The sequence below is a fragment of the Mesoplodon bidens genome (assembly GCF_964165515.1).
Source record: "Mesoplodon bidens genome assembly, chromosome: 7".
NCBI lineage: Eukaryota > Metazoa > Chordata > Mammalia > Artiodactyla > Ziphiidae > Mesoplodon > Mesoplodon bidens.
In genome coordinates this window covers 11897989-11914446 of record NC_138164.1, presented here as the reverse complement: position 1 = coordinate 11914446, position 16458 = coordinate 11897989, and the positions used below count along the sequence as shown (strand labels likewise).

General features: G+C 49.5%; 1 protein-coding gene across 1 annotated transcript in view; it reads left to right on the top strand.

Moving 5' to 3' along the window:
- GRIK4 (glutamate ionotropic receptor kainate type subunit 4) overlaps positions 1 to 16458 on the top strand; it is a gene marked incomplete at its 5' end in the record, with an annotated part of 314312 nt that overhangs the window by 253869 nt on the left and 43985 nt on the right. The window contains one exon of the mRNA XM_081241422.1: positions 16090 to 16203. Within this exon, the coding sequence (XP_081097548.1) occupies positions 16090 to 16203 (114 nt within the window). The remainder of the gene's footprint in view (positions 1 to 16089; positions 16204 to 16458) is intronic.

Below are 16458 nucleotides of genomic sequence, written 5' to 3'. Positions count from 1 at the left end.
CCGGTGGCACCTGGAACAGGCCCAGCATACACAGCACTCAGGAATTATGGGATAGATGGATGGGTAGGTGAATGGGTGGATGGATAGATGAATTGGTGGTTGGTTGGTTGGTTGGTTGGATGGATGGATGGATGGGTAGATGGATGGGATGCTTTGAAGATACGTGTAAAAGAATTAACCACTATAGCCCTTGACCCCAAGGACCTCAGAGCCTGGACAGAACATCTCAATGCCAGAACCAGTTGTAGGTTTTCAGATGATCCCTTTGACTGGTAACAGGGAAAACACACCAGTGGCCCAGAAGTGCTGGTGTATTCAGCAGGCTGGGACAGCAGGAGATGACGTTTCCCCTGGGCCTGTCCTCCCAGGGCAGCTACAGGGCCCGAACACGCTTCCTGGACATCCCTGCTTCCCTTCCTGGCTCTGCCTTCCCCAGGTCCCCACAGCTGGGCCCTCAGCTCACCCCGCTGTGTGCTCAATCCTGCCTCACTTCCCAGACCTACATTGCCTTGAGAAAGAAGAGCTTAAGCCACCTCACCCCTCGTTCCTCTCCCCATGGGGTGGGGATGCCCAGGGTGAGCTGTCTGACTCTAAAGTTGACCCTGTCTTCTATTTTGCCCCCCAAGTCACAGCCCCCTTTCTTCACTCTTTAAGCTTTAGTCGGCCTAACTGGCTGTCTGCTCAGCCTGCATCACACACACATTTCTCCTCCACCTGCCTTTGGAATAAAGCTTCCCCCTCATGCTCGCCAGCTTTATTTCCTCGAGTATGTGTGTTGGTGGAGAGGGGTGACACCACGAATGCCACGCAGCAGGAGCCCGGATCGCCTATCTGGACGTCTGAGTCGCCTCCCCTGAGACTCCTGTGTGCTGTGCTCAACCCCCTGTGACTCCCTAGGCTGACCTTTTGCCTGTCCCTTGACTGCTTTGGCACTAAAGATAGTCATGAGCACTGTTTATTGAGCACTTACTACGTGCCAGATGCAGTGCTACTAATTGCTTTACAACTATTACCTCATTTAATCGTCAAAGAACCTTGCAAGGTAAAGTATTCTTATCGCCGTTTTGTAGATCAGGAAACAGGCTCTGAGGTTCACTTGTCCAAGGTCATGCGGCTGAGAAGTGACAGAATCAGACTCCAAACTCAAATGCGTCCGTAATATGTCCCCTTAGGTACTGTGGGGGGCTGCCCTGAACACATGCCATGCTTTGCTCACCTAGCAATCTCTTGGTCATCAGATCCTGCTGCTGTGGCTCCCTGCCCACCCCAGCTCCCTTCCCCCAGCAGGCGGGCACTGCTTATCCCTTGCCTTCTTACGAATAAACATGCCTGCTTCAAAGCATCCAAATGTGACAGTTCCCTTTGTTCTTTGGCCATCCCTCACTCACGGAGATGAATTTGCACCAGAAGGTCTAGTGGTTTCCACTTGCTTGTTGCCATGGTTTGGCCTCACCATCTCAGTTCCTGGCCAGAATCCTTATATGCTTTGGGGGGCTTATTCACAGACTATTTTTCTTGCCACCCTGTAGCTTGTCAGCAGCAACTAATATCCCACCATTTGTCAGCGTGAGAACCAGGCCTGGCTCAATCGTGCCAATGGCGGTGTGGGCAGCTCTGGAGATAGCCCTCTGAGAGCCCCGTTCTGCCCCACCCTTTGCAGAAACTGTGGCATTATTCCTTATCTTCTACAGCCCTCAGACGTGCTCCTTCGCTTGATGGCAAACTTCTGCTCTTGCTGTGTCTACGTTTGCAATTTAGGCAACAGAATGAAGGCCTAGATCTCTAAAAATGGCAGCAGGTGGGCCATTCAGTGACTTTGAACTGCTCAGAAAGACTGTCAACTCTTGCTAAATGGTTCCCTTATCCAAATCCAGGACAAAATCCAGGACACTCCCTGAGCAGACCTGCTGGGTTCCTGGATGGTGGCAGACTGGGGGCCTGGCTGGCTGCCAGGGGCCGATGAACAGTGGAATTCAGGCAGGAGATCCAAACAGAGAGAAGGTGTGGTCAGTAAGTACAGCAAATGTGTCAGCTGGTGTCAGTCTGGTCAAAAGTGAAGGGGACGGCCTCCCTGGTGGCGCAGTGGTTGAGAGTCCGCCTGCCGATGCAGGGGACACGGGTTCGTGCCCCGGTGTGGGAGGATCCCACATGCCGCGGAGCGGCTGGGCCCGTGAGCCATGGCCGCTGAGCCTGCGCGTCCGGAGCCTGTGCTCCGCAACGGGAGAGGCCACAGCAGTGAGAGGCCCGCGTACCGCAAAAAAAAAAAAAAAGGGAAGGGGAATCCATAGGAGCAAATCAGGTAGAAGAGCTCAGCCTTCAAAAACCCCACCAGGCAGGATGGTGCAGCCCAAAGCAGAGGCCAGGTCTCAGCAGCTTCAGACAAATGGGCGGAGGATGGAGGCAGGATGCCAGAATCAGAAACAGCATAGTAATAATAGCAGTAAACATTTATTGAGTGGTGAACATTTTCTGTGTGTCAGGGCTTGTATGCTAACTCATGTAATCCTCACAGCAACTCTGTAAAATAGAAGCTGTTAGCATTTATACTTTACTCCTGAGAAAACAAGTTCAGAGAGCCTAAGAAACTTGCCCAAGGTCCCACAGCTATCAAGACACAAACTTCAACCAGGACCCTCTGACAGCTGTCACAAAACACTGCGAGAACACTGTCCAACGTGGGGCAGAGTGCTGTCCCCCTCCTCTGGGTTTCAAGACCCATCTAGAGTGGGGTCTGGCAAGTGCTGGAGGGTGTTTGCAGCTCCGCCAGGTCCCCCCCAGGGCTTTGCCCAGTGTTCAGAGCAGAGAGCGAGTTGGCTCCTCTGGGAGTTTCACAACCTGTTCAGTTGTGTGGACCAGACAAGGGATCTGGACTTTCCTTCATCCAGATGCAAAACACAAATCCAGTTAAAACATCCAGATGTTCCTTTTAGCCATTCTTGAATTAGAAGCCACACAGGTGTTTAAACAGAGATACACAGTAGATTCACCATGCCTGAGCTTACCTCTCTCATATGTGTGGAATTACCAGCCCCTGGCACAAATAATGCAGCCATTGCAGCCCAGTATGTATGTTCCAGGCTTTTTTATTCCAAAGAGTCAGCAGGATGCTGAGTGTCAGGCTTGACGGTAGCCACTCTCTCTTTTACTTGGGCAAATCACTTACCTTTTTAAAAACCTTTTAATTGAAATATACATATAGAAAAGTACACAAATCGTAAGTGTGGACTTGATGACTTATCACAAAGGGGACATACCCATGTAGTCACAATCCAGGTCAAGAAATACACCAGCCCCAGCACACTGCAGACCCTTGTAGACCCTTGTCCCTACCCCCACAAATGCCACCTTTCACTCTAAACCCTCCTTCCTCCCAAAAGGTAACTATCATCCCGAACTGAACGCCATGTTTGCTGAGTCTTATTCTCCTGTCTCTAAATTGGCTACTACTGGCCTTGAGATTGTCATGGGGCTCAAGTGCAGTCTGTGAAAAAGAACTTTGGGGATGTTATTATGGGTGGACACCTGAGCCCTGTCAGCACCTCTTTGAAGTAGACCAAACACACACTTCATCACCTAGGAGTGGCCAGAGGTTTATGACTGCATCTCTCGTTGTCCTCTTCGGAAAGCGGCAGGGATCCCTGAGAAAATGCCCTCTGCCCTTGGCAATGGTTTTGACTTGTGCATGTGCTGATAAACAGTGAGAAAAAGACCAGCACCAGCCAGTTCATGGAGCTGATGAGTCAGATCTTTGCTCACCCTCCCTGGCGCCCTGGCGCACCTCAGGAGCCAGCCTGAGGCCGAGCTCGGACCTCCCTTCTGTGTAGCAGGACAGCGAGGGGTGGGGGAATCAGTGGAGGAGGCTCATTGGCTTGGAGTAGAGAGGGCGTGAAGAGGAAGCCTCTGAAAGTTCTCCGTGGCTGTCAGCAGTGCTCCCAGCTACTGGTGGTACTTTATCTCATCCAACAAAAACAATTCTAATAACAGGCCTGTGAATCACGCCATTCCTAAATACAGGGCTGACAAGTGGGAAGGGAAATAAAAGAAAGCCCCGTGAGCTAGAGATACTGTCAGATTTCTCCAGCAGCCGACACTGCTGTCTGCAGAGCCTCCTTGAGTTTGCTTTACACGCACAGGCCTGAAACCCAGAGGCCCCTAATAGGTGTAGAACTGGCTTGGTCAGTGCAGTCAGGCTCTCTATCTGAAAGGTCAGGGCTACAAGTTTGATCCCCATGTGGGCCAGTTAGCCTTGCTCAATGTCAGGGCCTCACGCTGTGTCCCAGACCATTATTAATCAGCTTTTCTGGCAGCCAGCAGGGTGGGAAACTGGCAGAAGTGTGTGAACTTGTCAGTGGAAATCCCCTGCCTCTTATCACAAGGCCTACTGATGGCCACGTTTTCATGTGGGCTGGAGGTTTTATCAGTTTGATTGGGAAATAAGGAGCATTTGGATTAGGAATGAGCATATCCTCCTGAAAACTTAGACAGGATTCTATCATTATCTTTGATGTGTAAATCAGTGGTCTATCTTCAGAAAATCGGGCGGATGATGACGGGGGTGGTAATGGTGCTGCCAGGCGAGGAAGCAGAGTTCAAGCTTCCCCGGGCATCACTGCATCCGTGGAAGCTGCCTAGACCCAAACTCTCAGTGCTATTTCCTTTTCACGTCCCAACTACTTAAACACAGTGTAACATCTATCGTATATATTGCTTTTCCAATCATGGGATTTCTTTGTTCTGTCTTCAAAACCTACATTGATTTTTTGAAACAATTACTGTTTTAAATAACATTGAAGTTGATCCTTTAACTTGCAGCAAAAAATAATAGCTTACACTTCTGTAACATTTTCTGTTCCGGGCACTGATCTAAGTGCTTTTCATGTATTTATTCATTTAGTCTTTACAACACACCTATGAGGTATGTATTATTACAGTCCCATTTTCCAGATGAGGAAACTGAGGTACAGAAAGGGTAGGTCACTTGCCTAAGATTACGTGGCTGGCGAGTGGCAAGGGAGGCCACAGCGTGGGTGCTCTTAGCCAAGACATTATGACACGATGAGTCAAGACTCAAGGTGAGAAAATAACATGAACTGAGCTCCTACTTGCTTTGATTTACCTGTTCATTCATTTGGTTGTGCCTTCCTTTACCAAATGTTTGGTGCTTATCACGTGCCAGGCACTGTTCCAGGCTCTGGAGACACATGTGGACCCAGCAAACAACAGGTTCCTGCCTCCTGGAGCTTGCTTTAAAGACAATAAACAAGTAGATGAATAAATGAACAAGAAATTTTTTTTTTTTTTTTTTTTTTTTTTTTTTTTTGTGGTACACAGGCCTCTCACTGCTGTGGCCTTTTCCACTGCGGAGCACAGGCTCCGGACGCGCAGGCTCAACGGCCATGGCTCACGGGCCCAGCTGCTCCACGGCATGTGGGATCTTCCTGGACCGGGGCACGAACCCGTGTCCCCTGCATTGGCAGGTGGACTCTCAACCACTGCGACACCAGGGAAGCCCAACAAGAAAATTTTTGATTGTGATTTTTGCTGTGAAGGAAGAAACCCAGGAAATTGCACAGAGAGTGTCAGGGAGAGGGCATCTTTGGATGGGCACTCTGGGAAGGCCACTCTGAGATCCGAACAGAGTGTGCAGAAGCCAGCCTCGCCAAGGCCAGGGCAGAGTGGAGCAGGGAGAGGAAGGAGTAAATGCCAAGATTCCAAGGCGCAAATGAACTGGTCATATTTGAGAAGCAGGGCGCGGCCCTATCACACCATGCCTGGTGGGCTGTAGTAAGGAATCACGGTCAGTAAACTGGGGGTGGTCTCTCTGGGTTCTTTTCCTGGGGTCTGTGCACACCCAAGCATCTGAGGAGAGCATCAAGAGAGACGATAAGCTTAGAAGGGAAAGATTTACATCTATGTTTTTTCTAAATTGAAGCTGAAATGTAAAATTTCCTTCGACTACAAATGCGGGCAACAGATCATAGTGGTATTAACCATACCTGTGACTTTGTCGCCAAAGGTACCATTCGAATGTTGCTATGAGAGCTTCCTCTGGCTCTCGTGGTCAGTGTATCACAATTATGTAATTCTGTATTGTGTAATACAGTCATGTGATACAGCAAATATAATAAACATTTTAAAATATTTTTAAAGAAGGGGTTAACAGACCTCACCAGACCGCTAACAGGGTCCATGGCATAAAAAAGAGTAAAAAGGCAGTACAGAGAATGGCATGATCTGCTTTAGCTTTCAAACGCCCCACTGGCTACAGTTGGAAGAGGGGATTGTAAGGGGCTGGACGACCCCTGAGCTCCATCTACACAGGTTACCGGATTTAATCCTCACAACAATCATGAGAAATAGGCATGCTTTTGCCCATTTTAGAGGTAAGGAAACCGAAGCCCAGATTTCAGGTAATTTGCTCAGCTGAGAATCGCAGAGCTGGGATTCAGACATACATCTCTCTGACCCCGAAGGGCAAGAGGGTCTATGGCCAGAGATGGGAGCCTGTGATAAGAGGTCAAAGGTCAGCAATATCTAGTTGGCCTCCTGACCCAGCTTGGACCCCTGTGCTGCACCACTTCACCCGTAAATGAATTGCTAACCCTTCTTTCCTCAAGACTGGTTCTCTCCTCAAATCTGCCCACGTAGGCCAATTACGCAGCCCTGAGCTGAACTAACTAAATATTTCATGGGGAATTTAATTTAACTCTAAAGAAATTCATCCAGCCCTGAGAGTATGCTGTCAGCTTGAGAAATAGCACTGGGGAGCCCTTGGGCCTGCAAATGATTTTGCTGCTTCCCCAGGAATGCTGATGCTCCTCTGGGCTTGACTCCGAGCACTGTAGGCTCAGTCCAAGGAACACGAGTAAATCCCACAGACTTTGGCTCAGATGGATCCGAAAAGGCTCTGATCAAGGCCTCCCTCTAAATAGGAAGTAGGCTGGTTTGACTGTGTGTGTGTGTGTGTGTGTGAGAGAGAGAGAGAGAGAGAGAGAGAGAGACAGGTGACTAACTGGTCCTACTCCTGTTCCCTTATCCTTGTTCCCATATCCTGGCCTGAAAGAAGGGAGGAAGGGTGGGGTTGACCTCCAGCCTCACCAGTAAACAGGGCACCAGACATTTTGCAGGTGCCATGGGACCCTACACGTTTCTCCTCGGCCCCAGCCCACGGCGGGTGGAGTGGGAAGGCCGCCTTCCTCTTGCGGCAGGAGAGCAGCTGTGCACGTTGCTGAGGCCTGTTATTAGGGAGTCTGAGGGTTCCTGCCAGTGCCAGGGGAGCCAGGAGGGAGAGCGAGCTCCCCGGCGCCTTCAGATCCCTTTGCAGCTCAGCATGGAGACCCCAGTGAATCACAGCAGGTTCCCTGGGCATCTCACGAGGTGAGGGCAGGGGAGGGCGGGAGGAAGGTGCCCAGCAGGTGAATGGATCAAAAGGCAGGAAGTGAGCAGATAATCTAATTTGAAATGGGCTGAGCTGCAGATGTTAATCCGCTCCACCGAGCAGCAGGAAAGCCAGGGCCTGTCCTCAGCATCCCCGTTCTTCCCGGCGGGTAATTAACCACCCCCCATCTCCAGCACCGCTCACTGCTGCCTTAATTGCGGGGTGTGAGGCGCTTCCCCTTCTGCTTGGGCGCTCCCTGTGAAGCCCGAGGAGTTTGCAGGGAACTGGGCCCGGGGAGGGGGCAAGGGGAGAAGGGAGCCCTCTAGCGGGGATTTAGGGCTTCAAGTCTTCCTTAGGCTGGAGGATGAGGAATTGTATCTCACAGTGTCCAGACCATGACTTGAATCCGGTTATAATGACCCAGCTTCCTGACAAAATCCCTCCTACATACAGACACATGTCCGAAATCAGCCTGATTCTGCTGTCAGCAAGGAGGGGCTGGAGGGTAGGCCATGTTTGGGGTGTTGTCCCCCTGTACCCTGCACTGTTAGCTGCACTGGTTGTTAATTAGAGATTTACTGTGTGTCCACTTTGGGAACGTCACGATGAACAGTGCAGTCATAAGAAAGCAGACCTGAGAATCTGTATGTCTGAAGATAGCTCTCTCCGTATCCTAGCTGTGTGTACTTGAGCAAATTAATAACCTCTCTGGGCCTCAGTTTCTTGGTCTGTAAAATGGAGCTAAATGGCAACTTTGAAATACTATATAAGTTAAGTTTTCTGAGGACATGGTCCCTGCTTCTTATCATCTAATGGGGAGCTAAGTTATGTGCATGAATGTCCACAGTGACAATAATAATAATAGTAAGAGCTAACATTTATTGAGAATTATTCTGCGCCAGGCAGAGACTTTGCATGGGTTGCTCATTTAATTCCTATAGAGGCTGCGAACTGTTGTTGTGCCCACTTTATGGATGAAGAAACTGAGACACAGAGAAGGTAAGTCCTTTCCCAGTGTCACACAGCTAATAAGTGCAGAGTTGGAGTAGGAGCCCGGGCCCCCTGTTCTAACACAAGGCGATTTATGGCAAATGCCACCTGAATGGTATAAGCCGTGTCTTAGCTCCCTTATTGATTGTGAGGAGGGAAGGCTTATTCCTGGGAAGATGATAGAGAAGTTTTTACAGAGGAGGTAAACTGTAGGAAGGTACGAAGTGTGTTTGAAAGTTGGCTGAACCAGACTCCCGGTGTGGGGGTGTGCTTCCGGAGGAGTGCTGGGAAGTGAGACTGAACTCAGAGGGACGGGTGGACCATGAGGGCCAGACTCCCAGGCTGGGCTTTAAAGGAGTGTGGATCATGGATACTTGTTTAAGCGGGAGGACAGGTAGGGGCGGATATCAAGATGATGGACGTGGAGCTCACCTCCTCCCACAGACACATCAAGAGGGAGAACAGGTATAGTTGTCATGGCATAAAAGTGAATTTTGTTAGAAAAAGAATATTAATAACCACCATTTATTGTGCACCTACAATATGCCAAGCACTGTGCTTTGTGCCTTATATGTATTATCTCATTTATCCTCATAACAACCCTCAGTTGGTAATTATAATCCCCATTTTACAGATGAGAAAAGTGAGCTTGGAGAGGATGTGAAACCTACTCCTGGTCACACAGTAACTGGAGGGCTGGGATTTGAGCCCAGTTTGGTCTGGTGGCAGAGAAGCAGGGCAATGTAGTCACAAGACAGAGCAGGTGGAGGGAGGGAGAGCTATGTCCTTGACATTGGCCTCATTCAGGAGGGCCAGGCAGGGGCTGGAGAGAGTGGCCAGCTAGGAGATTCAGCAAGATAAGAGCTGGATAGCACCCCGTAGGCATTGTAGCATGGAGGTCACTGCTGACCGGCTGGAGTGACATTGGTGAAGTGATGCCATAGACACCGGATTGCCCTTAGTGTAGTGGTATAAATGGCAAGGAAGTGAGGATAAAAATGAGGATGGTCCTTTCTTGTCTCTCTTCCATCTTTTGAATTCACTAGAGCCAATTGTATCTGTTGCAGGTTCAGGATGCAGCCTCTGAAGCCAAATGGCCCAGGTTTGAATCCTGGCTCTGCCACTGACTTGCTGTGCAAGCTTGGGCAAGTTCCTTAGCCTCTCTGTGCCTCTGTTTTCTGATCTGTAAAATGAGGGTAATAATAGTAACCTACCTCATAAGGGTATTGTGAGCACTGAGTGAAGTAACACATGTAAATTGCTTGGTTAGTAAATTGACACACAGGAAGGGCTATAGGCGTTAGACGTGTTAAGATTACAAGTCTCATCCTGCTTAAAATACTTCAGGGCCTTTCAATTGCTCTTCAAAGCATTGCATCTTCTGCCTGCCTCTCCAGCCTCATCTTACAGCACACTCCCCAGCCCTGTGTACTCCAGACACTCTGGCCTTCTTCTAGCCCCTGGAATGCACCAAGCTCCCTCCTGCCTCAGGGCCTTTGCACATGCTGACTCCCCCACTGGGAGTGCTCACCCCAGGGCTTCTTACTGGTAATTCTTGTTCAGGCAACTGAGTCTCGTCTTGAGAAAGCTCCCATGAAGACTCTGCCAACCCCTGTTCTACCTGCTCATGGGGCCACAAATGACTCCTTTATAACATTTATTACAGCTGTAGTTTTACAGCTCTTGTCGCACCGGGCTGCAAGCTCTTGGCCGTCAGGGACCATGCCTGTGTTTGCCCACCCGTGTATCCCAGAACCTTGCACACTGCCGGGAGCAGGGCAAGCGGTCAATAAAGAGTGTTGAGGGGATGCTGAGTGTTAAAGAGGAAGGGATTGCTGGGGAGGGGGCAGTGGCTTCTGCCAGCCCTGAGACTCCACACTCAAGGGCAGAGCCCAGGACACAGCGCTTACTGTGGGCCGGATGAGCTCCGTGGCCCCATGTCGCCCTCAGCCCGCAGATCCTCAGCCAGAGCCTAATGTGAGTTGTCTCTCCCTGGGAAGCCAGGTTTGGTGGACTTGGGGGTCTTTCCTTTCTGGGTATTTATGGATAATGTCCTCACCGCTCTCACTGCCTCAGGCCTGGCCTTGCTTGGAATTCTGTAAGCCTTTTCAAGGTACAGGGGATCTCCAGAGACAATTTTACCTTGGAATGAAGGCTTCCAGCAATGCTCAGTACAGCCTTATTCTGTGTAGCATTTTCTCATTCCAACTGTAGCCTCCCCACGCTTTCCAGCATTAAGTAACACAGTTACAGAGTTAAATAAATGCCAGCAAAGAATGTGAGGCACCATGGGGCCTGAGCAGCAGGTGAAACAAGATCTGTGCAGATGTGACCGGCAAAAGAGTAGAAAGCTGTTGGTGTAGAGGACGGCCGCCTCCCCAGGGGGCAGGACCCTGGGCGACTGGGAGGCAGGAGGGCCGTGTAAAAAAGCCAGAGAAAAAAGATCTGGAAGCTGATCAGAGATAGCGTGGTGGATCCAAGAATTCAAAGGGAGCTGGGGACGTCATTTAACCTGCCGTCCCCAGAGGAGAATCATATAACGAGGAAGAGGCTGTGGCGAATGACCCGATTTGGTTTCCGAGCTGTAGGGCAGTTTTTCCTTGAGTTTTCTAAGCGATGGGACAGTACCAGGCCTAAGAGGGTCCTTACGTGGATCTTCAGAGATGGGCGGTCACACCAGGGAAGCACCGTGTGTCAGTGCAGCTGTGTGGATGTCTCAGGTCACCTAGGAGAGGCTACCAGGGGCCAAATGTCCAGAGGCCTCTGCCTACATGGAGGTAGAACAGGCCTGACTGCTCCCCAGCCATGCCTACAACTCATTATGCGTTAAAATGTTGTCTCCAGGGACTTCCCTGGTGATCCATTGGGTAATACTCTGCGCTCCCAGTGCAGGGGGACCGGGATCGAGCCCTGGTCGGGGAACTAAGTCCTGTATGCATGCCGCAACTCAGACCCGGCGCAGCCAAATAAATATTTTTTTAAAAAAAGATATCATCTCCAGAGGTCCCTGTTGAGATTCTCAGCATCATCAGGTTCATCATCATCATCATCGTCACTATCATTATCATCTTAACAGCAAACATTTATCAGGTACTTACTTTGAACCAGGCCCCATGCTCAGCATTTACAAGCATCATCTCATTCACTTTCTTAGTAATTCTGGGAAATGGGTACTATTATTATCCCCACTTCACAGATGAGCAAACTGAGGCTCAGAGAGGTTACATGACTTTTGCCCAAGATCACACAACATGTAAGTAAGTAACAGAGTCCAGACAGGTCTGTCGCATGCTGAAGTCTAAGTCTCAGCCACCCTCTCTACTGCCTTCATAGTCCTAGATAGGTGTGGCCGGACTCTACAGTGTGCAGAGTTTATAGGGCTCTTCCATACCCATCATCTCTTCCTGACTTTCACATAATACTGATAGGCAGGCATTGCCCCATTGTATAGCCTGGTAAACGGAGTCCCAGAGAGGGTAAGTGAGTTGCTATGGGCATTTGGCCAGCAAAAGGCAGAGCCAGGTCTTCTGACCCGCCCCATCCTCTCATTAACTGGGCTCCATGTAAGGGAGGGGCTCCGGGAGGATGGGGCAGGGCTGAAGCTGTGGAAATCTGCCCAGGGTGTTGGAGCACTGCTGAGGGGAAGGGAGAGAATTGGGCCCAACAGGGGGCAGCAGCTGTCTAAAAGAGGAGGAGAGGGAGACAGAGGAAAGCTTTGTTCCTTCAGGTCTTTCAGGATCTGGCACTGCGGGCAGAGGCCTCCCTGGTGGCATCTCAGGGAAGCACAGGGTGGGAGCAGCAGGCTCAGACAGGCGCAGACCAGAGCCCTGCTGTGAAGTCACTGTCTTCCTCCCAGCCAGGGCCCACATCCGGGAGAAGAGCAGCGGCCACCCCAAGCCTTCAGGTTCTGATAGTGAGGGTAGCCGTTGCATGACCCCTGTTTAAACCCAGGAGGCAAAGAGTAGTATGTTTTGGAAGCCACCTCCAGGCCGCCTGCAGCCTGCCCTCCCCTCGGAAATTCCACTAACATCCAGGGGATAAAAGAGGGGATCTCTCAGAGGCAGAACACAAAGCTCTTCAAAGAACACTTTCAATCAAAAATGGGAAGAAGAGAGAGGTCTTTCTCTCAGAATGTATTTATAAACCTGTGTGTGTGCGTGCACACGCACACACACACACACACACACACCAGCAACCAGGAACATCATGATGCTAATAGAACTCTTTGCATGTTCCCTTTTCCCAGTCTTCCTTCTCTGGCTCCGGGGGTCCTACCCTTTTCTGGATTCCCAGCCCCCGGGGTTACACGTCCAGATCTGCTCTCTCCAGATGGTGTGGTGTCTTCCTGACCTTTCTGGCCTTCCCTGCCTTGGGTGCTGCTCTTTGCTGACTAGTCTGATACGCAGTTTCCTCCTCCACCCCTCTGAGGCATTCAATTCTGGAGACCGCTATCATCTTCTTGAGCAAATAGGGGCCAGTTAAACGAAGCTCCTGCCCTCCGAGCCCTGCAGAATGAAAGCCTGGGATTTTAGGGCCGGAAAAGAGCTTGGAGCGCATCTGACTGAACTCTCATTTCAGAGTGGAGGAAACTAAGGCCTGGAGAGTGGAATAACTTGCCCAAGGTCACAGTGAGTTTGTGGCCCAGCTGTGACGAGAGCCAGGTCTTCTGACGCCCTGTCTGTGGCTCTTTCAACTGGAGAGCACAGCCCTCCCCAACGAGTGACCAGAGATGCAGAAGGGCCGGGGTGAACTGTCATGGTGCCCGCTCTTCCCTTGGCCTGCCACGCCCACAATTGCTAGCATTTTCTGCAGCCACGCCGCTTCGGTCGTGAGTTTGATTTTGTGGCACATGATCTCCGCGTCTAAGTCTGCTTTATAGCACAATGTCTTTTTAACTAAGGTGAAAGAAAAGGCATGCACGCCTTTTGGAATAACCTGCTCCCACCAGGTTGTTGCTGGTACCCCAGGGTGTGTTGAAGCCAAGGTACCTGATTACTGTTCTCTACTGAGTCGATGAAAAATAAAAAACAACCAGTACATAACCTCCGCGGTTTCTCCTAGCTTCTCATCCCTCCTTCCCTGCCTCCCCTGCCCCCAGCTTACTCTTGAGCGGGGGACAAAGGAGAGAGAGATGGGCTGCGGGGCAAGGCAGCAGCAGTTTCCACAGGAGACAGTTTTCCTGTTTGGCCCAGTTTGGAGAGGTGTCTGTTTGTGAATAGACAGAAGCGCCCTGTCCGAGCCTGGGGCAGACTTTCTCCCAGGGTGTGTGGTCCTGCTCCTATCCAGGAAAGCGCCCTCCTGGGACGCTGTCCATTTCCAGCTTTCTCTCCATATGGAATTGTTTCACCAGAATGTCATCGCTGGCCAACTTTTATAAACTTGTGAAATGATTTCCAAATTGCAATCCAAAGTTTGCCCTTTTGGGAAGAAGGCTGTGGCGGGGGGTTCGGGGGGAAGAAATCTGAGGATAGAGTTGTTGATTTTGGTTACTTGGTTTGGATAGATCTATTTTTTTTTAATAACCAAAGAAAGGACGGGATGCTGTGGATACCTCTTGCCCATCTTATCAGTTTTCATTTTTCTACCCTTTTCTTCAGTTCATTCACTCCAACCCATTCAACTCTTGTCTCCTCCTCTCAAGGTCCTTGCAGGGCTTGGCTGCTGATTGGCTGCACACAGGGGACCAGCATTGCACCTGCTGCGCCTTTGTGGTTGATTTCTGTTGCTTTACACGTGTGCTCGCAAGAGGAACTCAGGTCGGAGCCACCATCATTGAGGGAGGGGCTGAGGTTCTGAAAGGCCCAAACAACTCTCTGAAGCGTCCCCCAAATGAAGGCACTAACAATCTTCTAATAAAGCTTCACTCTCTCCTCCAGGGTTGATTCACTTGACAGCAGTCATCAACACTCTCTCAGAGAAATACAGAATGAACCCAATGAGTCATTCACATTTTTCATTTCTTATTAAAAACCTCTCACATCTGCACTCTGGTCTCTTTTAAGCCTGGCCTCACTTTATAAGGCCCTAAGTTGTTAACCGATGCCGGATCGTGTGACTGCTTTAGCATGAATTGGGGTGGAGGATTGGGGCTGAGATGAGAAGAAACTGATCTTTGCCAATGGATGTATTCTTCTTGTACACAACTTATAAATCCCCTTGTGTGTAAAATGAGGGTGGCATGTCTCTCTCCTTACTTCCTTTGCAATGATTTAGGGAGAACCGTGCACGTGTGTGTATGTGCCTGTGTGTGTGTGTGTGTGTGTGTGTGTGTACTTATTCAGAACTGATTGGCCTGTTTGTAGGTTGTTGGATACCTCACTTTTCGTCATTTCTTTCTCCATCTTTTATATCAACTGATCCGCCAGAATTAGGAGTTAAGGAAGCTGAAATGTAAACCTCAATGGAGACCAGTCTGAGCTACATGCCTAGGTTATAAAACACGGTTCTTAAATATCAGTGTAAGTCAGAATCACCTGGGCAACTTGTCACAAATGCAGATTCCCGGGCCCCAAGACCAGAGTCTGATCCAGGGGGTCTGGGATGAGACTCAGGAATTCACATTTTAATAAGCCCTTTATTCTTTAATATTCTTATTCTTTAATAAGAATAAGGTGATTCTGATGCTGGTGGTCCTAGACCACATTTTGAGAATCACTTGCAGAGAATTGCTGGAAAGGATTCTGGCACTGTCTAAACCCCACATCCTTGGCTTACAGATGAGATTAAGGAAGCCAAGAGAAGTGAAATGACTAGCCTATGCTAGTTAGCTAGTTAAGGCAGAGTATGGCCAGAACTGAACACCAGCTCTGAGCCTTTCCCGGCGCTCCATGTATAGGGGAGCAGGCCAGTAGGTAGTAAGCTTGCTTTGCAACAGGGTGGATTGAAATTAAACAAAGGAATAACTTCCTGACAGAGGGGTGTACTGAGGAAGCTGACAACATCTCCTTTCCCAGGAGACCTTAATTCAGGCCAGACTTCCATCAGGAGTGGGCACTTGAGATACACGGCAGGGGCAAAGAGAAAAGAAGGAAACACCTGGTGATTTTGCATGAAAGGGACCAGAGACCCTTGGCTGAGTTCTGCTGTGGCACCTGGATTTTTTTTTCTTTTTCTTTTTTTTTTTGCGGTACGCGGGCATCTCACTGAAACATAAGGCCAGTGGTCCAGGAAGGCTGAGGTGAGGTCCTACCTCTGACAAGGACAAAGTTTGTGATGGGCCCCTTGCTCAATTTCTTGGCCTTTATTTCCTGGGGTTGCATTAGATTGCCTCTAATTTCCAGGGTGCCATCATTTTTATCTTTCATTGTAACTCCCTCACCAAAGTGCACACAGCAGAGGGACTCAGTGAAGTTTTGTTGTTCAACAAGTTAATCAGCTGCATAAAAAACTACTCAATATTGAGTATCCAGAAGTTCTATCTGCCAGTTCTCCCTCGCCTAGGGCGTTTTCAGTCTGTCTGAACAGTCAGCAGTGATCCCCCCTTTTTATACTAATTTATATATTTAAAGGGGTCTAACCTCAAATGAACATGAGTTACAGCTTCAATATCCATGTCTTTTCATGAGTGATCGTTCAGACCTCTGGCTACTTAGGGTCAGTCCCCAAGCAGAGAAGCCAGACCAGAGAAACATCTCCCCGTTAGTGACAGCCTCTGATCACAAGTCCCTGTGCCCCCATCTCATGCGGCCACCCCTCTGATGATCTCTGTCTGTTCCTTTCAGAAAGCAGATCTGGCCGTGGCAGGCCTCACCATTACTGCTGAACGGGAGAAGGTGATTGATTTCTCAAAGCCATTCATGACTCTGGGAATTAGCATTCTTTACCGAGTTCATATGGTAAGAGATTTATTTTATAAGCATTTATGGCATTAAAGTTATTTGCATGCAAACACTGAGTTATATGGTAATAATGAATGACTCACAGAAATATTTAGATTTCAAGACTTAAATGCAAATGTGCTGGGCTATTTTTTCCCCCATCAGCTGCAAGGACTTGCAAACAGGAGGAATGGAAAAGTCACACTTGTGGGCTTTCCAGTAAAAACTGCTTCTGCCTCACTGAATAGGGAAGGCCGAGAATGATCATTCAAC